Source organism: Abramis brama (assembly GCF_963993115.1).
Source record: "Abramis brama genome assembly, chromosome: 18".
Classification (NCBI taxonomy): domain Eukaryota; kingdom Metazoa; phylum Chordata; class Actinopteri; order Cypriniformes; family Leuciscidae; genus Abramis; species Abramis brama.
Genome location: NC_139980.1, coordinates 8,282,233 through 8,307,223, shown reverse-complemented (window position 1 = coordinate 8,307,223; position 24,991 = coordinate 8,282,233). Strand labels below are relative to the sequence as shown.

Sequence of the window (24,991 nt, the reverse complement as noted above, 5' to 3'; positions counted from 1 at the left end):
ATGCCCCCCACTCCCCTCCCATTCACCCCCCACTCCTCCTCCTCAACTTTTCAGCTGTTCTCAGCCCCTCTCTACTGAATGAGTTTCCCTCTTCCTTCCCCCTCCACTCCTCTTCACACACTCCCTCCACCCACTCACACAAACATTCCTTTTTCCAACTTTTTCTTTCCCTGTTCAAAACGACAGAAATTGTCAAACCGTAGTTAAAATGTGTGTATGTGTGTGTGTGAAGGGAGGGAGGATTACTCATGTTATCAAAGGCATTTCTGTACATGATGTTTTACAGAGCTCCATCTCCCCTTCCCGTCTCCTAAACAGCAGGCTCCATATAAAATGGACAAGGGTGAAACAAGGAACTCCACAATATCTTCTCCTATATCTTTATCTTTCTGCTTCTTCTCCTTTTCACTCAACCGAACTCACATCTTTACATCTTCTCCACAACACTCTCAGTCCAAGGGCTCTGCTATAAGTATGCAACTTTTTGCCACATCTGCCAATTGTGAGTGAAAAAACTGTAAACAATTATTTTCAAGATTATCGGGGGATGGTCCCTGAACATATGTTAAAATATGGTAACCTTTTCTGACGGATGTCAGTTGCTTTGAAATATTTTAGGACTTTAAAAAAAATATTTTACTGTTTAATAAAAATGTCTCCCTTATTACTATTAACAATGTGAATTGTTTATGTGTTTATGTTAAGTGAAAGGTTAGCAGGTAAAGTAGTCCCAGACTAGGTAGTTTAGTGCTGATGTAATGAGGCTGCCACTTTACAGTGCAAATGGTCCATTCAAAGCGTAAACTGAGGCAGCTTATTTCATTCAACTTTGTTGAAGGAGGATGGCTGAAGAATGCCAGTGAGATTCTTCGGCATACAAGGGTCTAATCAGACATCTCACACCTTGCCATTGTTCCCATGGAATGTGCGAATTCCAGCTGAAATCTTCTTCTAAAGGGGTGATAACAACTCTAATCCAGTTTGGTCTGGAACCTAAAGACTATGCAGAAACTCATCTGGTTAAGATTGGTATTTTATCTCAGTCAAAAACCAAAAGCTTCTTCTGTATTATTCACTTGACCAAACACAAATTGTATTACAATGATTTGATTGAAATGTTATTGTGATGTTTAAGTTTCTAAACTGAACCGGACTATAGCACTAGAGGGTGTACACATAAGTGTTTGGGTGCAAAGCTAGAGGGGACAAGAAGGGCAAATTCTTCTTGAATAGCTGATGAATAGCCACCCTCAGACTTTATTGTGATCTATAGTAGCAGACAGAGACATGGGAAAGACTTTTTGTCCCCAGTGACTCCATAGGAATGGAATTCAATAAGAACAGACTCTCACACACTAAAGACAGTGTGAGTCACTCCCATTTACTGTAATGGACATTCCTCGAAAGAGGAAGCTTGTCCTCTACATCTTCCTGTATGTATCACTCAAAAGCTGAGTCATATTTGAGGACTTGACCATGAAGACATAATTAATATGAATGACCTAATCTTTCCTGATGTAGTAAGATATGATAAAATACCAACAGCCAATCACCGTCATGGTCTGGCATGGTGGATCCAATACCCAGAATACAATACCTTTTCCACCAGGGAAATGCGATCAAACACAGAAATGTGAGCAGTCGGCAGTCTGTTTTGTCTGGGACCATTGGGAGGTGGGCGTCCCACTGGCCTGGGGTCTTGCAGGGGATGCTACAACGTCATTGCAGACCCCAGCTCACACACGTACACACATACTTCCAGATACACACGCCCTTAGCTATGCACGAATTCCTCGAGCCAGGAAGATGATGCCGAAATAATGGGAGGAAAAGGAAATGAGAGCTATGTGAAGATCTGGCCAGTATCAGAAGACTGTCTCTAAGTTTCCAGCATTCTCCTGCTTTATACTTTCAATTGATTTTGCTCAATACATTATCTTTAATACACAATCTCTTCATTTCGTACCTTCCTCTCTATATCTCTATATCAAGCTTTCCCTGTTATTCTTGCCGTTTCCTTTGCTTTCTATGGATAGAGGAAGCTGAGGAATGCAGCACAGGAAGAACGTTCATTCTTTTGCGTCATTGCTTCCTCTTCCCTCACTAGTTTCCTTGACAATTAGGTCATTTTCTTTCCCTCAGCTAATTTTTCATTTTCAGAAAGGACATTTTGACAATGACTCTTACAGAGTACCTAACTACTCCAATGAGCTGTCACAGTGCAAGGTACAATTTGTAACAGTGACATCATAATTCATCCCACTGTTTGGTCCATTTGGTTTACTTATGCTCTATGTAGCATGTCATTGATACTGCAATCCAAACATATATATATATCATATATAATATATATATATATATATATATATATATATATATATATATTACACACTATTTTGATTATTATATATACTATACTAAACTATACTAATATACTATTATATATATATGACCACCATTTGTGGTCAACATTTTTTTAAAATGTTTTTTGAAAGTTCACCAAGTGTCACCAACTCTTATGTTCACCAAGGCTGCATATATTTGATAGAAAATACAGTACAAACAGTAATATTGTGAAATATTATTACCATTTAAAAATCGCTGTTTCCTTTTTTAATATATTTTATATTATGTAATTTATTCATGTGATGGCTGAATTTTCAGCATCAATACTCCAGTCTTCAGTGTCACATGATCCTTCAGAAATCATTCTAATATGCTGATTTGGTGCTCAAGAAACATTTCTTATTATCATCAATGTTGAATACAGTTGTGCTGCTTAATATTTTTATGGAAACAGTGATACCTTTCCTGATATATATATATATATCTTCAAGATTCTTTGATAAATATAAAGTTTGAAAGAACATCATTCATTTGAAAATGATTTTTTGTGAAATATTATAAAATGTCTTTAGTGGCTTTTAATCCATTTTATGTGTCCTTGTTGAATAAAAGGTTTAATATCTTATATCTTAAAAAATGACTCAATGACATAATATGAGACAATCAAATTTCTCATGAATGACCTAAAGGTAATAAGTTAGTGAGATTTTATGTCAGCACGTAGTAATGTAAAATATCAACCCAACATTTGATTGTTTGAACTGTGTATTCCCTCTCTATCCAGATCAAATCTCACTTTCAATATCCTTATGTCAATAGTCAGGACGAATGTTTAACAGCCAAACAAAAATGAAACTACACTCTCTTTCTGCTTTTACTTTTATTTCTTTTGATTAATGCCTTCTTTACATCTCTTATACAATTTTATTGGCGCAAATTAAATGAATTAAATTACACTTAATCAAATATATATATTCACACTCTCCCTGTGGTTTTCTCTCTCTGCCAAGGCCTTCATCGCTCCACACTTCTCACATTCCATTCTCATGTCATCTCAACTTTCCTCATCTGTGTGTCTGAGTATTACTGAAACATACTCATAGTATCAAATGCTTAGTCAAGAAAATCCGTCAAGTTACTAATAGACCTCAACATAAGAAATCAGTGCAGTTTGTATGTAGTTTCAAAAGACCCTGACCTGAATATTTTTTGTCATTTTGAACTTGAAAACAAGTAGTCAACCAAAATAAAAACATGTTCACAATTTTCCAGGAATCTGACCACAAATCATACTGCAGCTCTGGTAAAATGATTCTACGAAGTGATGCACACACACACACACACACACACACACACAGTCAACATCAAATCACTCAGATTTGGATTCAGATTCCGAACACCAATAAAAAAGCTGAAGCAATTATCAACCATCTCAGAGGTGGAGCTCTCTGTGGACACAATTCCACAGAAATAGGTCAAACATTCAAAAACACACATACTAAACTGATAGCAAAAAGAAAATATACAATAAAGCGACACACTTATGCCAGCAGGAATTCCTGAGATAAACAGATAATCACATACAGCCTGTTAAAACATGTTTGATATGGAGCACAGACTCATATCCTATCAGAGTAAAAGCACACACACACACACACACACACACACACACGGCTTGGTGGGGGAGGAGGACTGTGTATGAGATAATGGTTGAGCTCACTCTCTGGACTCACTCACACCGCCGCCTCCTAAACGCCTGGCAGCCAGCTTGTGTGTGTGTGTGTGTAAGTGGGTGGGTGGGAGAACTTAATTCTTTTGCAAACTTTTGTATAAATGTATCTGATGCATGTCTGTTCATGCAGGTCATACAAACATCTGTGTTTGTAATTTTATGCTGACGCAAGTGCATCAGTTCAATCAGGTGTGTGTGAGTAAGCGTGCATGTATGGCTGTGTGTCCGTGACCATTTGAAAAGCTAGGGGTATTCAAAATCAAAAAGATGCTGATTAAAGGAAATGGTAAAAATTTATGTTTTTTTAATATCGAGAGCACTACTTTCTTTGTTGATTTTGGCAGAGGAGACATTGCACAAGATATTTCTGGCAGAGTGGACACCAAAATAATCATACTTCTCTCTCATTTGACTTTTTGTAGCTCTGCGTACATGGTTTCTATTGTTAATTTACACTAAAAACTGACAGCATCATATTTTGGGAGGTTTCTTAACAATGGAGAACGGACAGATATATCAACACATTAATTTTACACACAGTACATTTCTATAACACGTTCCAGGGGTTTTTCTGGTACTCTGGGGATGTTGGAGAAAATGAATGGCTGCACTGAGCACGCAAGAAAATTATGGCTAAATACTCTTGGCTGGCATTCATCATGCAGATTAAATAAAGGCAGTATTGACATCAGAAATTTTGGGAGTGTTTCAATGGCTTGTCCTGGTATTGTCATGATTGAGACTTTTCTACATACCGGTAATGTCTTACTGCATCTACAGCCACAAAGACAAGGAACAGGTTTTTATTTGCATGTGAATTTGTCTCCACTGTCAGATGTGGCACAGAAGACAGTCTATTTGGTCTTCTTTGGTCTTGCTTTCTGTCATTTCCTTAAGTAAGATCTGTTTCCCAGTCAATTTTTCTTTCGTTCTTGCTTTGATATACTTTTAAGACATGTTCAAGAAATAACATTCATGAAAGAAATAACAATGTCCAATTTGTGATCAAATAATTATTTAATATTTGATATTCTCTGAATGATTCATTCACGAATCGGGCACTTCTCTAATAGATTCTCATGAAAAATTGTGATCCTTCCCATCCAAAGAAACTTATATTGCATTTAAGGTGTACAATTTATCAGTTCATGCATTTCTTGGGAATCAAACCCATGACCTTAGTGTTGTAATTGCCATGTTCTACTGTTTAAGCTACAGAAAAATGGTTGACTACTCATTTTATATTCACAATTCTTTGTTTATGCACATCGAAATGCAAATTCCTATTCCTATCTTGGCAGTTTTCTCACCTAAATTCTGTACAAACGCATGGTTTAATATATACAATTTTGTTATTCTACAATATGGATTCCTTTTTTCAGTTTGTTTGTGATGAAATTCCTCCATTTGATCACAAAAAAAGTGTGTTATTTGACCACAAAAATAAAAGACAACTAAGATTTCGACACATGCAATGAGGCTAGCTTATTAAAAACATGCACCGGTCTCTTTAAGGGGTCAGCTAGGTCATGGCTTACTAAATATTATTGGGGGGGCAGCATCTTGGTGGTCTCTCTGAGTTGAAAAGCAAGAAAATAATGCAAAAAAGCAATATAAACAAACACGGTATGCATTATTGCTCTAGGGTTTTCTCACAGTCCATTGGTAGGTCTAGGTTGGTGTCCACTCACTATGTAGGTGTTCTCATCCCTATGATAGCTGGGGATTATGGGAAGGATCAGCTGGGGTACGAGGGCACACAGATAAAAAGATAAAGATCACATCTTAAGCCTCACACACACACACAGACCCCTGATGCTGGGAGGCGGACTACTATTAGTGTCAGTCATTGTCATTCCACGCACACAGACACGGTAATAAAGATATAAGAGTGATATATACACACAATGTACAAGCGCATATAGTAAGAGCATTTACCCTCAGCCGGTGGGTTCTCCTCCGCGTGACCATTATACTCTGTCTGATCATCTGTCTTCCCATTAAGACTGGAAATAGAGATCTGTCCATTCTTCTGAAGAGGCTAGAAAGAAAGAAACAGAGAGATGAAGGGTCATAATTGTACTATGAACTTTTCAGCAGGGCACTGGCAATACAATTTAGTAGCTAGTCAAAACGGTGATATATTGTATAAATTTCTTTCATGCTTCTTGCTCTCTCTTTGCACCAGACTTTACTCATTTGTAGTTTTAGCCTTTTGGTTTTGAATTTTCACCATACAGAAATAATCAAGTGTGTTTTTTTATTTAAAACATTTTCACATTATAGTATACACTAACGTTTAAGAGTTTGGGGTTGGAACGATTTTTTTAAATGATTCTGAAAGAAGACTCCTATGCTTACCAAGGCTTAATTTATTTGATCAAAAATACAGTTAAAAACAGTAATTTTGTGAAATATTATTACAATAATAATAAATAAAAAACTTATATTTTGAATTTTGTTATATTTTAAAATGTAATTTATTCATGTGTTGGCAAATCCGAATTTTCAGCATCATTACTCTAGTCTTCAGTGTCACATGATTCTTCAGAAATCATTCCAATATGCTGATTTGCTGGTCAAGAAACATTTCTTATTATTATCAATGTTGAAAACAGTTGTGCTGCTTAATATGAATTTTTGATGAATAGAAGTTCAAAACAACAGCATTTATTTGAAATAGAAACCTTCCAAAAAGGAGCCACAACTTTTGGAGATCCAGTAAAAGAGCTGCGCACCATCCTAAAGGTTTGGCACTTCTCTTGTGTGTAAAGTAAAGTGTTAAAACAGGTGCAAGAGAAGAACTCAGTTGAATACCAAGATTTGAGTGGATCTGACATTCATGGTTTTAATTTCAGCGCAAGCTTTCATGTTGACTACATTCCAATTCAAAATAGCATTGATGTCCTAGAAAACACATTTAGAAACATTTAAACACAGACGATCTGACCGGCTCAGGAATTTAGACGGTGTATCCACATAACCAAGCATTCACAAATCCTACAGGTACAGTAAATATTTCAGCCAGGACAGAATGCCCCGATTCTAAAATGTGGCCTGTCGATCACATTTAGGATTCTGTCAGCATTGCTGGACAGGACTGTAATCTAAATAGCACCTTTATACTCTAGTAAAACTACCGATTTAAATAAGCTTCTGAAAGGTTAACTGAGGATAGTTTATCACCTTTCCCTTCCCTTTCTACTGTCTGCTTGGCTTTTAAAGTCCATTAAGGTTTGGAGAAAACAAGAATCACAGACATTATGCAGCATCCTATCAAAAAGAAATTTCACTCTGAGCAGCCCAATTTTATTGAGTTAAAGGCTTCAGGCTAGTTTAATAATAGAACAGTGATAGGAATCACAAAAGACTCGCTTGTGGGGCTGAGGAAAATATGTGAGCAATGCAATTATATTAAGAAAGTTAATTTCTGTTTAGAGGCAGAAATAAACATAAGTGAGAAGACTCAAGACTCAACCAGCTTTGACAGTGGTCCAGCAGGTGTCCTTTAAACCCATCCTGGCCTCTGACCCCCAGGCCTATCTCATGACAGTCATTCTCCACATTCCGAAGCCCCTTCACAGAATTCCAGCCCGATGGGGGCAACCCCACCCAAATTCCCCTATCAAAGCTACGTTTCTTCCCTTCCTTCATCTGCATCTGATCTGACATCACTTGCCATTAACAGATCCATAACTAAAAATACACCATTGTTCAAAAGTAAGATTTTTTCAAGGAGAAATTAATACCTCTATTCAGCAAGGACATTTAAATTGATCAAACGTGACAGTAAAGACATTTATAATGTAACAAAATATTTCTATTTCAAATAAATTTAGTTCTTTTGAACTGGTTTGAACTGAAAAAAGTGTATCATGGTTTACACCAAAAAAAAAATAAAATAAATGATACATATCTATATAATCTATATATCTATATATATATATATATATATATATTAAGCAGCACAACAGTTTCAACATTGATAATAATAATACATATTTATTAAGCACCAAATCAGCATATTAGAATGATTTCTGAAGGATCATGTGGCACTGAAGACTGGAGTAATGATGCTGGAAACTCAGCTTTGCATCACAGAAACAATTACATTTTAAAACACGTTATTTTAAATTGTTGTCACAATGTTTCCATATTTAACAATAAATAAACTATGAAAATCCATTCTCCACAATAAATTTATTGAGGAATTGGACTGACTGAACATCATCACAAGATCAAATGTAATTTAATGAAAGACATCCCATCACTTCAGCTATTGTTTGAGTTGTTTATTCAATTTTCAACATGTGATTTTCTTGATCAGATCCATGCAAAAACTATTAGACAACTGTAGCCTGATACTTACTACACTTGCTGAAATCTTCAAGCGGAAAAAAAGTCACCATACTGATCCATATAGGAAGGTTTTATGCCAATTATAACAGTGAACATAGGCATGGACTATGGATAATAAATCTTGCTGTTTTTAAAATGCATACAGTTCTGATTGGCCAGTTTTGCAGTTTCTGCAAAAGGTGCAAAATCTGAGCCTGCCACTGATCATAACTCACCCGGGGCATTTAACAACTGTTCAACCAACAAAAAACTGACAGAATGTGTGAGTCACTGTGCTTAAGTGTGACAGTTGTTTAACTGAAATAACTAAAGGTAAACACAATCTGTCTTTACGGCACCACACAATTGTGGGTGGGAGGTTTGCACAGAGGTGTGACATCAGGTGTGAGTGTGTGTGTTGTCACAAATGTGATTTGTGACTGGCCTTGTGCTCTGCTATTTCAACACATTTATGCTGTACATTAATACAACAAAAACAATGTTTTCTTCCACGCATTCTCACTCCCAACTCATCACATATGGACGCTTGGTCAGGATCCTTCTGCATCACTTTTTAACACACATGGCTCCCCTTTAGCGTAAAATGCAGGGTACTCATTGCTTTCAATGACACTAAAGCTCATTGCATTAGACACATTTGGCGTCAAAACACAATGAGTGTCAAAAACATGATAGGCATGGGAATTTTATCGTCATGATGAAATTATATATTTGGGGAATAATTTTGCCATTATGACATTGGGATTTTCAATTTAATCAGGCAGCATAATTTATACTATTTAGACATGTTTTAACATAACTAAACCTACCCATTTGTATATTATATAATATAAAACATTTTCCCATGTTATTATCTCCATGAATGGAAATTAGAAATGTAGATCTCCTTTAAAGAGAATTTTACTGCAAAAGTGTAGAGTTAAAAACAAATAATAAAGTGTTTTAAATATTACATGTATAAAAATATTTGTATTGTCTGGGGCCGCATCTTTGTCACCTTTTCACCCCTGATGAGTTTGCATCTCTGTTCTTATGTCTTTCCTAAAACTTCATTATCTGAAAATACCCCCATCTTTTTAATGCTTTCATCTGTTCTCCTGCCCTAGATTGCAGTCATCTGTCAGATTCCTTTTCTCTCCTCCTCCTCCTCCCCTCTTCTGCAGTCTCTCTGTTCCATTCTGCAGATCAGAGGTTCAGGGACGGCTGTCCATCCCACAAATCACTCTGCAGAGAGGTTGCAAATCTCTTCACTGTTGGACAGAAAAAGACAGCAAAACAGAGGAGAATTTATGCCCTTCTAAACATCTATCCAGTTGTCAAATACTACCATAGCATTCATCTGACAGATCTGTGACCTTCTGAAGGTTTTCAAGACTCTGTTGATCTCAATGACATTTTGGACTGTTAATAAATGTATACTTTAAATTAAAACTGACATACTTACAAAATTAAAATAACAACAAACAAGTGGAGCCCATATAAGTGTATGAATATCACTGTTTGAACTTAAGATATAATTTTTTTTTTTTTGGTCACTATAGAATAATAAAACAATAAATGGACAAACCTTGACCTCTTGGTTTGAACGGTTAGATAATTTATATATTTTGCAGAATACCTGAACACTTGAGACATCATTTTCCTAGTGTGGCCTCAGTCTCATAAAGTGCAGTTTAAACACCTCAAGATGAATTACAGTGAGAGAAACGGCCTTCAGCAGGGTGTAAACTACAGACATCATTGTATATATCAAATTCTCATATAGCTATCATAAAACTGAAAGGCCAGGCTAGTATATCAGCAATTTTCATAAGCACTGCTGCAAACGTGTTATGTGACTACAGATAATAAATGGATGCATAGCACAATAACAAAATTGTCATATACATTGTGAGAGGTCCAGAGGGGACATTACATGGCATGCAAGCAAAGCTAAGTTCTTGATTTTGGAAAATATCTCTATTTGTTTGACTTTACACAAACTTGTGGAGTTCGAGTGCTGCTGTCATTACAGAAAATGTGGGACAAACTTTCAAAGACATTTGAAAATTCATGTTCATTTTTCAATTAAACTTTTCACTCAAATTATGCTGCTGATAATATAATTTGATAAGATAAGAAGAAAAATTTAGCAAATTAGAAAAGTTCAAAATAGCAAAATGTTCACTAGTGGTCCCAGACTTGAACCCCGTTCTACGCATCCAAATATTTTTCATCATTATAGAAGTGATAAGAGAAAACGTGATGTACTAATCAAGCTGTAGACAGACAATATCAGAGGTCAGAGCACCGAACTCTGTAGGACTCTTGTGGTGTGTTTGCAGAGTGTGGAAACGAAACATGATAGAATCTGTTGTCAAAGGAGTCTACAGGGAACTAAGACTTTAGATCTACAATCAGCAGCTGATGGTTGAACATGTTAAAGTCAGCAGACAGCTCCAGACAAATTTAAACTGAGGAACTAATCGCTCTTATTGCCTTAAAGGGATAATTCATCCAAAGTCATACGGATTTGGAACAACATGAGAGTGAGTTAATAAAGACAGAATTTATATTTTTGGGTGAACTATCCCTTTAAGCAATTTGATTACACAAGGAAAGCTGAGGAAGTGACTATTACCCTCATTGCTTGCTTTTGCTATACTGTAATTTTCTTGCAGCGAAATTGCAATTAAGATCTCATGATTGATGCATTATTATTCACTGTTGATGCCCCAAACACAAACCTCCTAAAACACACTTCTCTGATACAACAAACTGTATAAAAGCCACCAGACTATTAATATAACCCTATAACTATAAAACTATAATTCTCACATTCACCTATTGCTTATACTTAGTATTAAAAGTACAGTTCACCGCAAAAAAGTAAAATTCAGCAGAACACAAAATAAGATATTTTGAAGAATGCCCATGCAATAAAAGTCAATAGGGTCCAAAACACTATGCTTTCATTCACTATTGATAAGGACAAATTGGCTACATAATTTCCATACTCTATTAATCAATGATTGCTAGCAGCTTTCTGGAGATTTACTTAGTGAGACAGTTATTGGGACGACAAACTATTTAGCTGTTTTTGATATACACATATTACACACATTTAGCTCATTTAACTTAATCTGCACAAAATTCCAGTTGAATTTCAAAACAGTAAACTACTTATCCAGCACAAGAGAGAAAGACTTGCTTTGTGTAGGGGGTTAAGCACACAGATACACATCCAAATTTGGGTAACACATACTCAGTATTGGAGTCTCAGAGACCACAAACTGCATGGATCATCTCCTTCGACACAAACACAGATGTGAAACGATCAGTCTCTGGCAACACACAGCAAACCTCAGTCTATCTCAGTTAAGTAATTTACTTCACAAACAATCTACACCAGTGTAGTATTACTGTGGTAAACTGCCCCAGTGTTTGAACAGGCTAGCGATTACAACTTGATCCTGACAATAAGGCCACCAAAATATACTGCGCCCTTACATGCCTAATCATATCAAATGTACAGAGTCAATTTGAATCAGTAACACTGCTCAAGATCACAACAGTCTTTGTGGTCCACAAATCATCAGCCTTCTCAAAGTCTGAATCAGAACCAGAGTGTCACGGTCCAAACCGCCCGCAATTCACTGAAGGGGAAAATCTGTGGCTTCAAAGGCAGACAAACACATCATCTTGTTGCCTAAACTTATTAGACTTTGGCAAATTTATGGGATTTGAGCTCCACATTTACAAATAGCATAGTGACAGCTTTGCATTTCTTCGCCCTGACTTGATAAATCACATATCTGCATGGCTGTGAAGAGATTAAGTGCTTGCTTTGCTAAAACGTCCTTCGTGTTGGCTTCAGATTTGTTTGTTTCATGGAAACATATGCAGTGAATTCTTTACTTCTTGTTTGACGAAAGAGGAATTTATTTTTTGGCACAGACTGGGAGCTATATACAAAAAAGGAGCGATTTTGTTATTCCAGGAACTTGTACATATAAATGTCCATGCGGAGAGCCTTCCAAGCTGCGAGCCACCCCACTGCGCATTTTCCTGATTTTCCTGACACACTATTTGTCTCAAGCCGATACTGGGAGTCCTCTGTTCCTTCCACTCCCCTAACAGCTGTCACTAAGGCCACCCTTATGAGCAAACATCAATGTGATAGGACAGGACCTCCCTGTGTCTCTGGCAGATCGGCTGGACGTCCCAGATTCAGCCCCCCCCTCCCCGTCGGACTGAAACAATAAACCTCCTCCTCTCACTCTATCCCAAGGGTCCTCCTGTGATTCAGATCATAAGAAGAAAGGAAAAGTTCAGATGTGACTCTCCTGTTACTTTAAAGAAACAACAGTCAGAGTTTAACATGAGGATCTGGTGGGGATAGTGAAACTGGATCAGTTTAATGGCCGCAAAAAAAGTGAACGTTCACCTATTATAAAGAAAAATTCTGCACTAAATAGCCGTCACTAGACAATATTTGTCTTACAAAACCTGCAATTAACTGCCAGCACGCATCCGGCCTAACCAATTGACCAACTACTTGTCAGTGATGCAGGGTCTTTAATACACTTTCGTGAACTGTGACTACTTACACTTTCAAATTACATTTCCTGTCTGTTGTTGAAGAGACAGAAAGTGCATTTACCATTTTCCCTTATAAGACCATAGAAGATTAGATACAGCTCCAGGGAAATTAGTTCACCCACTGCCACCAACAGCCACATGATCTTGTAATCAAACCAAAGAAGATGCAGAATTGTTTCAGACAAAGGGGTTGAGCTCACAGTGATTCTCACATGCTGCCTGATTTTATTTTATGCCCTAACAATGTTACTGTGGTAGAAACATGTGACCAGCTTTGGTGGAGACATGCACATTCACAAACACTTTCAAATAATCCTAAAGGGATAGTTCAACCAAAAGTAAAAAATGTCATCACTTTGACTTTCTTCTGTGGAATATACAAGATATTTTAAGAAATGTCTCAGTGTTTTGTTTGTCCATACAGTGAAAGTTAACCGTCACCAAAATTGTTTGTGTTAGCAACGTCTTTCAAAATATCATATTTTGTGTTGCACAGAAAGAAAGAATCTTTTTTCAAAAACTTTGTATATGAATCTTATTATATAGTATGTTCATATGTATATGAACCATTATTCAGTCCATCACAATCAGGAAGAGACAAACCAAATTTAACTGCAGTCATCATCTCTATTATCTCTAATAAAACCAGAAAATGCAATCAGTGTTTACGACAGGGCCTTCTAGGATTTTCTTTATACTGTAACTCTCGGTATAGATCTGAAGATAATATTTCCAAATGTCCTGGCGTGGCTGCCAGCCAGAGCGATATATGACCTTTCAATCAATACATGATTGTGCTGCGATTTTACAACTCTCCCTGGATGCTACAAATTTAATATGTGCTTTCTAATGTCCACCTCCCAATGCTCATATACAAAAACTTGAACCAGTACCAGAAATAGGGAATACAGCAGTTTGTTAAGAGGCATGAGTCATGATTTATCTTTCAAGGATGAAGAAGAGTTATTCTGTCCTCTGAGAGAGAGAGAGAGAGAGAGAGAGAGAGAGAGAGAGAGAGAGTATAAGAGAGAGACAGGACAGCATCTAGTTATTTTTGGTACAGCACTGAGCGGATGAGACTCTGCACTGCAGTGAAGGGGAAACAGCGCATGCGCCTGATACAGGATGCCCTTAACTCCTCCCCTTGCTTCCTTCTTTGTTTAGTTGTCCTGCAAACCCAATGGGCCTCATTTACCAATTTAACATAGAAACGAGCACAGAAATCATCTTACGATGATTTATTAAACATTCGTATGCTGCCAATCCCATCGTGCGAATGATCGTACATTGATAAATGTGGCTCCAAACAATCGTCATTTGAATATTAAGCCCCTAAAAATTCACGGTTTAGAAGCCTTGCCCATAGATTTTAACGTAACCCGGTCAAGAAGAGAAAGTAATGTCATGAAAGAGAAATTGATCTCACTCCAAAAAAAAATCTCTCATTCGACACAAATCCAAATGTTTCCATATTCACAATCTAACAGTTGGTTGCTAAATGATATTTATTATGTGAAAAAAGGCATTGTACTTCACTCGTGTTCCAATATCCAAAATTGTGTTTGGTTGGGCACTGGGCATGCTGATTTTACAGCGAACCATTTAAATTGAACATTGTAACTTTTATGTTTGCTTGACTGCATTTTAGTTTGATGATGAATGGCTGAAATATCAAGTTAGCAACGCTAGAACTGATATGAATGAATGAATGAATGAGGCATATATATAGCGCTTTCATATGTACTACTGTACACCCAAAGCGCTTTTCAATCATGTTGGGATCTCTCCTCAACCACCACCAGTGTACATCATCCACTGAGACCTGACATGAGATTTGATCGTAGCCACCCCTCACGTCCCTGTCTCGCACTGCTGGTAGGGTTAGCTTGCCTAGTGCAGCTTTCAATACACAGCAGCAGGAATTGGTTGGGCTTGATGTGCCGAGACAGCTTGTACACAACCCAAAACCTGTCTGGCCTCATGTGGTAGGAGGCTGTAATCCATTACCTGGAAGACAATAGGGGAGGGAAGAGGACTAACAAGCCAACTCCAAAACATTCCCCCAAAGGTGGGGGTTGGGCGTGGGACCAGCTACTCCACCTTGTAAAAAGCCTTCAGCTACGGGAATACTGAAGAAGATCAGAAAATCCTCAAGACTTGGGAAGGAAGCCTCTGCAGCGAACCAAGCTAAAGAAAATATGACGACGTGCATGGAAAACCGCAAGGAGACTGTACGTTTGAAGCGGCTTCTGGGGGAGAAACCAGGTGGCTCCAGTCAGGGCAGGTCAAGCTGGCAAGTGGAGAGACCATACTCTACTCAGGACATCCCGATGACTCTGCACCACACACAGAGGGAGTAGCGTTCATGCTGTCCAAGGAAGCACAAAGGGCCCTTCTCAGCTGGGAACCCATCAACTCACGGATCATCACTGCCAAATTTCAAACCACCCACAATAAAATAAACCTCCAAGTGGTACAATGCTATGCCCCCACCAATGACACGGATAATGAAACAAAGGACCAATTCTACAACCAACTATACACTATTCTACAGGCCAGGAAAAGGAAGGACGTCATGATCTTGATGGGAGACATGAATGCAAAGATAGGGGGCAATAACAACGGCTTTGAGACAGTAATGGGAAGAGAAGGACTAGGGACCACGAATGAGAATGGAGAGAGGTTCGCAGCAGCTTGTGCAGACAACAACTTGGTCATTGGTGGGTCAGTATTCCAACACAAGAACATCCATAAAGCCACCTGGGTGTCTGCTGACCACACCACAGAAAATCAGATAGACCACATCTGCATAAGTCAGAAGTTTAGACACTCTCTGCTGGATGTCAGAGTCAGAAGAGGAGCAGACGCAGGATCTGACCACCACCTCCTCACAGCAAAGATCCTGTTGAAGTTAAAATGCATGAAGCACAGGGAAGAAAGGGTCAAATTCAACACACAGCAATTTCAGGATATAGGTACATCCGAACTCTACAAAGTGGCACTACACAACCGGTACCAAGCCTAAGCAAAGTGGAAGAGATATGGAAAGTAGTGTTGTCAAAAGACCCGGTACTTCGGTACCAAGTCGGTACTAAAAAAACGTAAACGTCACGGTACCAAGTTTTCTTAAGTACCGGTGGTACCGAGGACCCGTTCAAACCCGGTTCCTTGATGCGCATGCATGCACGCATGCACTGAGCGCGTGCTGTTGCGTGTCCTCTTTATTAAAGCGCTGAGACACACACACATGCGCATTGCGCGTGGCAAGCGCGCTCATAATGTAAGAGACGCCGGCGCGACCACAACATTGCCCAACATCAAATGGCAAACGTAATGCAAGCGGAACGAAACTGCTCGTTATTGTGTGGTTGAAGGACCGTTTATCAGTTTGGACCAGTGCAGTGCGAGCCGATCGTGATCATGCGACACTGTTACTACACAGCGCTAAGAGATCCAGTAAAGAAAGCATTTGAATTCGCCACAGAAGTAATAACATCGCTGCGAGATCTAGTGAGAAACATTCACATTTCTCCGTTATTAACGGATCAAACAGCGCTGATGTGGAAACCAGGAAGAAACATTGTGCCATGAATGAACTATCCAGTGTCCACAGATCAGCAACATTCACCATGGATTTACTGTAGTAACACTAACTGCAACCATGGAAGTTTGGCAGGAATAGTAGGCATAATGCCTTCAAGTAACATTACGTCAGTTTTATTTTGACATTATGAATACAATTGATGCCCTCAAATGTTAATCTGAACTAAAATAAACCTTTGTTTATAACTACTACAATATTACATTTCATTTTTTCCAAGGAGCTGTTTTGTTTTATATGCTCCTAAGAAGAGTCAATTATAGCTCTAGAATTGCTCAAAGTAAAAAAAAATCATACTTTATGATTTTAGTTTTAATAAAATTAAATCAAGGAAATTTCCCTGGCATTTCTTTCTTTTTGCTGTATCAAAAATGTACCGAACCGAACCGTGACACAAGTGTATCATATATATCGAACCAAACCGTGAATTTTGTGAACCATTACACCCCTAGTAATCATGTAAATTTCCTGCATCTGTCATAGACGTCCAAATGACGTCCAAAAAATTACCCAGTTCAAAGGTCCAATGTTGAACGTCAATATGACGTCCAAATTGGGTCATGGTTGGACGTCCAAATAGTGGACCTAGTTTGGACGTCGAATAGATGTCCAGAATTGGTCATGGACCGACGGACCCAATATAGACATGATCTGCACGTCTATCCGATGTCCAATGTTTAGTGGGTAGTTCCATATAAGTTCATGGATAATTTGTTGTTTTGTCGTTAGTGAAAATCAATATTGACCTTGTATTTGAAAAAGGATCCTCATACTGTATAAAAACAATACTAATTCAGACTAAGTTCATTCGCATTCGGAGATTGACTATTTTTGAAACGGTGCGAACTGCGCTCTCCATGATGACGAGGAAGTATCAGCAAATAACTTATTGATTTCTAGCCCTTTGGTACCGAAATTGGTACCGAGAACCGTGGATTTTCACTGGTATTGGTACCGAATACTGACATTTTGGTACCGTGACAACACTAATGGAAAGGTCTGAAAACCTTGTGGAAAGACACATGCAAAGAAGTAGTAGGGAGGAGGAAGACAGACAGCAAGCCCTGGCTATCCAGAGATACAGATAGCAAAGTGAGTGAGAGGAAGAAGAAAAAAGAGGCAGTAAACAGAAGTAAAACCAGAGCGACCAAGGCGGCAGCACAGAAAGAATATGCAACAGCAAATAAAGAAGTGAAAAGAAGTGTAAGGAGAGACAAGAAGAAATTTACTGAGGATTTAGCACAACAGGCAGAAGAAGCAGCAGGAAAGAACAACCTGAAACACCTATACCTAACTACAAGAAAGCTCACAGGCAAATTCAGACACGCACAGGCACACATTAAAAACTCACAGGGTGTACTCCTCACAACCAAGGAAGACCAGGTGAAGAGATGGACTGAACACTTCAGAGACCTGCTCAACAGGCATCCTCCTCAACTGACAGCAGATATCCCAATAGCCCCAAACCCATTGGAGATTAACTGCAACCCCAACCCCACCAAGATGGAAATCAGAAGAGCCATTAAGGCCTTGAAAGGAGGGAAAGCAGAGGGACCAGACGGGATTCCAGCAGAAGCTCTTAAGGCCGACACTGAAACCTCCACCAACATGCTCCACCACCTCATGAAAACCATCTGGGAGGAAGAAAATGTCCCATCTGACTGGAGAGATGGCCACATCGTGAAAATCCCCAAGAAAGGAGACCTCCGGCAGTGCAAAAACTACAGAGGAATAATGCTCCTTTCAACACCTGGGAAGGTGCTCAACCATATCCTGCTTGAGAGGCTCCAGAAGGGGGTCGATGAGAAACTGAGGGAAAACCAGGCTGGCTTCAGGAACAACAGCTCCTGTGGAGACCAAATTGCCACCCTCAGGATTATTATTGAACATTCAACATCGAATTGAACTCGCCTGTCTATGTGAATTTCATAGATTTCGAAAAAGCCTTTGACAGTGTGGATAGGGAAAGGCTGTGGAAACTGATGGTTCATTATGGGATCCCAGCAAAGATCATCAACATCATAAGGAGCACCTACCAAGGGACGAGATGTCAAGTCCTCCATGAAGGATGTATATCGGAGGCATTTGAAGTCCAGACTGGTGTGCGGCAAGGGTGCCTGCTCTCACCCTTTCTTTTCCTCCTTTGCATAGAATGTATTGTATTGTATAAGTATTGCGTATCAACAGCAAGAACAACACACCCATAACCATGGATCAAAATGCACTAGAGGATGTAAACAGCTTCACATACCTTGGTAGCATCATTTCAAGGGAAGGTGGCATGGAGGACGATCTCCAAGCCAGGATCGGAAAAGCAAGGACAACATTCAACATGCTAAACAATATTTGGAAGGCAAAAAACTTGTCACTCAAGACCAAACTGCAAATCTTCAACTCAAACGTAAAGACCACTCTACTTTATGGCTCAGAAACCTGGAGAATTACCACCACCATACTCAATAAGCTGCAGACCTTCACCGGTGCCTCAGACGCCTCCTAGGAATATACTGGCCCAACATCATCTCTAACGCCAACCTGTGGGAACTCACCAAACAAGACCCAATAGAAATGCAAATCCGGAGGAGGAAATGGAAGTGGATAGGGCACACACTCAGGAGAAAGAAAGAAATCACTAAACAGGCGCTGACGTGGAACCCACAGGGCAGGAGGAAGAGAAGCAGACCGAGAACCACCTGGAGAAGAACCACAGAACAGGAGATGAAGAAAGAAGGGCTGACGTGGCAACATCTGGAGCGGAGGGCCCAAGACCGGAGAGGATGGAAGAGCTTTGTCGATGGCCTATGTTCCTATGGGAATTTAAAGGCCTAAGTAAGTAAGTAAGTACCCCTCACGTCCATATTGATAAATGCCAAGTTTTGCGTGGAAATGACCATCCACCAAATTTTCTGTTGTATGTTCGTTTTGTAAATGAGGGCCAATGTTACAAATAACATGGGGACAGTACCAAACTGGAGACATGTAAACAGTACAATACTTACAATACCATGTAAACGGTGCCATTCTTACAATACCATGTAATGTGATGTCTTGTGGGTGTCCCCCCAGGCTCGATTCTGAGGCCTTTTATTTTTTCACCTGTTTATATTCCCATTTGAAATAACATCTCATTTCATCAGTACAAGCCAGTCACAGGTGAAGCGAATATCGTTAATCATCTCATAACAAGACCACATATTAAGGTCTGGGTAGATTAGATGGTAAGTAAACAATCAGTTTTCATAATCAACATGTTGGATGCAGGGGAAATGGGCAGGAATAAAGATATGAGCGACTTTGACAAGGGCCAAATTGTTATGGCTAAGCGATTGGGTAAGAATATCTCTGAAACGGCAAGGCTTGTGGGTTGCTTCCGGTCAGCAGTGGTCAGAATTTACCAGCATTGGTCAGAGGTGGGACAAACCACAAACCGGCGACAGGGTGTTGGGCCCCCAAGGCTCATCGATGTACAAGTCAATGAAGGCTATCCTGTCTGGTACGAGCATTCAAAGTCTACTGTGGCACAAGTCACACAACATTTTAATGATGGTTATGGGAGGAATATGTCACAACACACAGTGCATCGCACTCAGCTGCATATGGGGCTGTGTAGCCGCAGACCAATCAGAGTGCCTATGATGACCTCTGTCCACCGTCGAAAGGGTGAGTGTCGGAACTGGACCTTGGAGCAGTGGAAGAAGGTCACCTGGTCTGATGAGTCCCATTTTCTTTTACATCACGTGGATGGCCGTGTATGTGTGCACCATTTACATGGAGAAGTGATGGCAGCAGGATGTACTGTGGGACGACGACAAGCTGGTATTTATGTGAACGTTTACTTATGTGCTTCTGCAAGGCACTTTGTAAACACTGTTTTAAATAATTCTATGTAAATAAAGTTTTACATACCAATATAAATAATTACTCAAATCTAAAGCTACACAAAAAGTATCCTTTCTCATAAAGAAATAGTATTCTGTCTAAACAAACATGGTGGTCTGAGCCATTTACACACAAACACTGAGTCATAATTATTATCCATTAGTGATGCTTTGCCATGACTTAAATGAATGCTATAGGGCCTGTTTTCAATATTGATTTTACTCCTTCACAGCCAGCAGCACAATCTGCTATCAAGCTTCCTGTATTATCCACATCATTTCATCAATGATTAGAAATCAGTTGTTAAGGGATCTTGATGAAAACTCCACAAACAGCTGGGTACAAATATCATCATTCACTCTTAACTCAGAAGAGCTGTTAGGAGAGTAGAAAGATGAATCTCTCAAAGCCTTATGACTCTATGTTAAATGGAATCCACACTTTAATTACATCTCATTGATCTCATTGAACTACATCTCCCGAAGGGCCACAGCTAAAGGTCACCTACACCGTTAAAATGCAATGCATTCATAAACAAGGAAAATCCTATATTAAAGGGATAATTCAACCAAAAATGAAAATTCTGACATTAATTACTCACCCTCATGTCGTTCCAAACCAATAAGAATTTCGTTCATCTTCCGAACACAAATTAAGATATTTTTGATGAAATCCGAGAGCTTTCTGTCCCTCCATAGACTGCAATGTAATCACCACTTTCAAGGCCCAGAAAGGTAGTAAAGACATTGTTAAAATAGTCCATGTGATACTAGGCCTGTCGCGATAGTCGATAAGTCAATTAATCGCACGATAAAAAAAAATGAGCTCGATAATTTTTCCGGCCGCGATAATTCCATTTGCATGCTTGTTTGTTTTCCTCGTCTCTCTCTCTCTCTACCAAAGAGACTGGATGACCACTCTCGGTTCTTTAGCGTATAGGAGGAGTGAACCGTCTTGTCAGTTGCATGGTCTTTGTGTGGGGAGGCGGCGCGCGGCGCTTGTCAGTCACATGGTCTTTGTATGGGAAAGCGCCGGCGGGACTGTTTGCGGCTACTGCCGGGAGAGAGAGAAGACGCTAGTTGTGAGTTGCGACAGCGAGCCCGATCACATGAAAATGCGTATCTATACCACGAATGTTATTTTTCGTGCCATTTATACGCCAAAAATAGTTTTTGCGTGCATATGATACGCTCTTTATGGCGTGTAATACGCACGCACTCCTCACCCCTAATCCTAACCAAGTATTTTCAGTGCGTAGCATATACACGCAATAAAGTGCGTCTCCGTCTTCCCGACAGTACACAATCACTTGACAAAGTAACAGGAGGACAAAGTAACAGGAGTAACAGTGCAAAATTGTGCGATATGGCTTGTTGAGGCTTTTTTTATTTGTTTACAAAGGTCCTAACTGTCAGTTTTGCCTGTTATGGAATGTATCACTATTTATGCCTAATGTCTAAAGCCTAATGTTTAATATTTTTTGAAGTGCAATTTTGTTTACATCCATTTTATTTATTAACAGACATTTATTTTGTTAACAGACACTAAGAGTCCATTGCTTTTATTGTTTTTGGTTGTTTTGTTCATTTTTTTGGATATTTAAAATGTTTTCCGTTTTCAATGTTTAATATTCTTTAGAAATAAAAGTTTATAGATCGTTGAAAAGGTGTCCCTGCATTATTATGCCATTATAATTATATTAAATGAAAATGGTCTCAGAACGACAATATTATCGTTTATCGCGATAATTTCTTGGACAATTTATCGTCCAGCAAAATTTGTTATCGTGACAGGCCTATGTGATACAGTGGTTCAACCTTAATTTTATGAAGCGACGAGAATATTTTTTGTGCGTGTGATGCTGATGTAGGATCCGGCCAATACTGAGCCGGCATAGAACCCGGAAGCGCCGTACTATGTTTACAACGTGAACAGCATCAGAGACTGACACGGAAGAGAACAAATTGTTGAATAAAGTCATTATTTATTTATTTTTGCGCACAAAAAGTTAAAATTTGGACTTTTTTAACAATGTCTTTACTACCTTTCTGAGCCTTGAAAGTTCCAATTACGTTGCAGTCTAAGGGGGGTTCAGAAAGCTCTCGGATTTCATCAAAAATATCTTAATTTGTGTTCCAAAGATGAACGAAGGTCTTACGGGTTTGGAACGACATGAGGGTGAGTAATTAATGACAGAATCTAGATTTTAGAACTAACCCTTTAAGGGAGATTCACAAAGACTGAAATGTGCACTCATATAGCATTGTTTATTTGCATATGCTGTCTGCGTTTTAGCTCCAGATTCACTAAACTTATTATGCAAATACGGTATAAGCACAAAAACTCCCAAATAACCTGTGCTGAACACAATTTGCACTTGGCTACATGGATGCGCCTATATACAGTATAGCCTAATGCTCTTCTCCCTGATTTGATGCATTACTGCTGTCATCATTGCTAGGAAATGCTTTCCACAAGAGGTAAAAGCAATGCTAATCATGCCAGGCAAATGTGGTTAGTGAAGAAGATGCAGGGGTTTGCACTGAAATACAGCATACTAAATGGTTTAGTGAATTTGCCCTTTAGTGTCTATGTAAGAGCGGTTCCATTTTGATGGGTAAGATTGTTTTGCAGCTTCAGACAAACTGTTATACGAAGAATTGCTAAAGAATCATGATCAATTAAATATTTGATTCATTTCTGAAATAAAAGAGCAGTTAAATAATTATTGCAAAAATCTAAGCTAAAGCTCAGCAGCCATCTCTTTTTTTTTTTTTTTTTTCAAGAACAATTACATATCAGATCATCTGTTTTGAGGTTCATTTGAATGGGAGTGGTTCCTGTCTGTGATGACATTACATCCAGTGCCATCCACTGATTGTGGCTTCTGCCTAATTTTGTTGACATCATCATTGTCACTCTTTGTGGGAGTGTTTATATTTGCATAATCTCTTTGATTTTCAGGTTGATTGCTACAAGCATCACACAAAACACTGCATGGGTTAGTGGATCTATGACTTAAGCACAGTTCGCCCTGCATCTGCACATTTACAGAGAAACAACAGTTATGACATCAGCAAAAACCAATCAGCATTACTAAGCAATAAAACTAGCATGCAAACAATCTGGGACCAGCTGGACAGCACAATCTGCCAGACCAATAAAATTTAACAGAGAAAAGAACATCATTACACTGCAGTTTTTATTGCTAGTAACACCCTCAGCATCTTCCTTTGTTCATAAATGTAACTTAACTGGAAACAAAATGCACAAGGATACCAATAATATATGATTGTTAGTCATTTAAAGCAGCCAAAGTATATTCAAAAGCATTCTGTCACCTGTGCTTGAGGATTCACATTCAAATCCAAAAGACTTCCAGAATCCATCCTAAGCTTCCCTATCTTCAAACGTCGATAGTCTCCACTACATTTATATTAAGCTGTGAAGCAAACACATCTAGGAGCCTTTAGTTGTTGTTCAGCAGTACAATAGATTTCTTGAGCTGTGAAGTGCAGACAAAAGTAAGCGGTTGACTGGGATTGTCTTTTTCTGGCAGGGCAGTAATGAAACGTTATTGATGCTGACTCCTGATGAAAGCACTTCTCCAAAAGGAGAGTGCTTTACTTTTATCAGCAAAAGCACATCTACAGTGAAGATAGGGAAATACGATGGAATTGCTTGTTTACCTGAGAAAACAAGTGAAACTAAGGGGGAAGTAAAAGAAGTAAAAAGTAAAAGTAAAGAAGTATTTCTTTGCTCCATATTGTTAATTAAAGAGGGTACGTCTTGTGTATTACAAACTGTCTCTTCGTTCTACCTTTGCCCTCATTGGCCTCTGTTTTTTCTATTCTGGAAGACTGTGTTTTTATGTAACTCTGGCACTTATTAACATTTTATGAGGCCAACTTTACTTCTAAAGAGGGAGAGAGGGGAGGAGGGGAGTGGAAAACAAAAAAGAGAGTGAATGTGATGGAGGAGGACAGTGAGAGTTGGCTGGTGAAAATAGAACCCTTCTATTTTTGCCCCATGTAAACAGGTCCTTACTCATTAGAGAGAGCCAAAGAGCGAGTGATATGGCACTGGCAGGGTCAGAATCAGTGAGAAGACTGCCTGTATTTAAACACAAATGCGGATTAAAGCTCCACAGATACCTTTTCTGTACACAACAAATGAAAGAATACATTAGTAAACAAATCAATGCATATACAATACAGATGAAAAAGTTTGTGGTCAGTAAGAGTATAATGTTTTAGAAAGAAGTGGCTTTTAGTGAGATTAAAAATTTTGTTTGATTAAAAATCTGTGTAAACAGCAATTTTGTGAAATATGATTAGGCTATAATTTAAAATAAAGGTTTTCTATTTTATTATATTTTAAAATTACATTTATTCCTGTGATGGCATCATTACTCCAGTCTTCAGCGATCCTTCAGAAATCATGCTAATATGCATAACAGTTGTGCTGCTTAATATTAAAAATATTTTAACAAT

General features: G+C 38.7%; 1 protein-coding gene across 1 annotated transcript in view; it reads right to left on the bottom strand.

Annotated features, from left to right (window-relative positions):
* Positions 1–24,991, bottom strand: part of akap12b (A kinase (PRKA) anchor protein 12b) — a 43,431-nt gene that overhangs the window by 11,930 nt on the left and 6,510 nt on the right. The window contains exon 2 of the mRNA XM_084091049.1: positions 6,017–6,119. Within this exon, the coding sequence (XP_083947175.1) occupies positions 6,017–6,119 (103 nt within the window). The remainder of the gene's footprint in view (positions 1–6,016; positions 6,120–24,991) is intronic.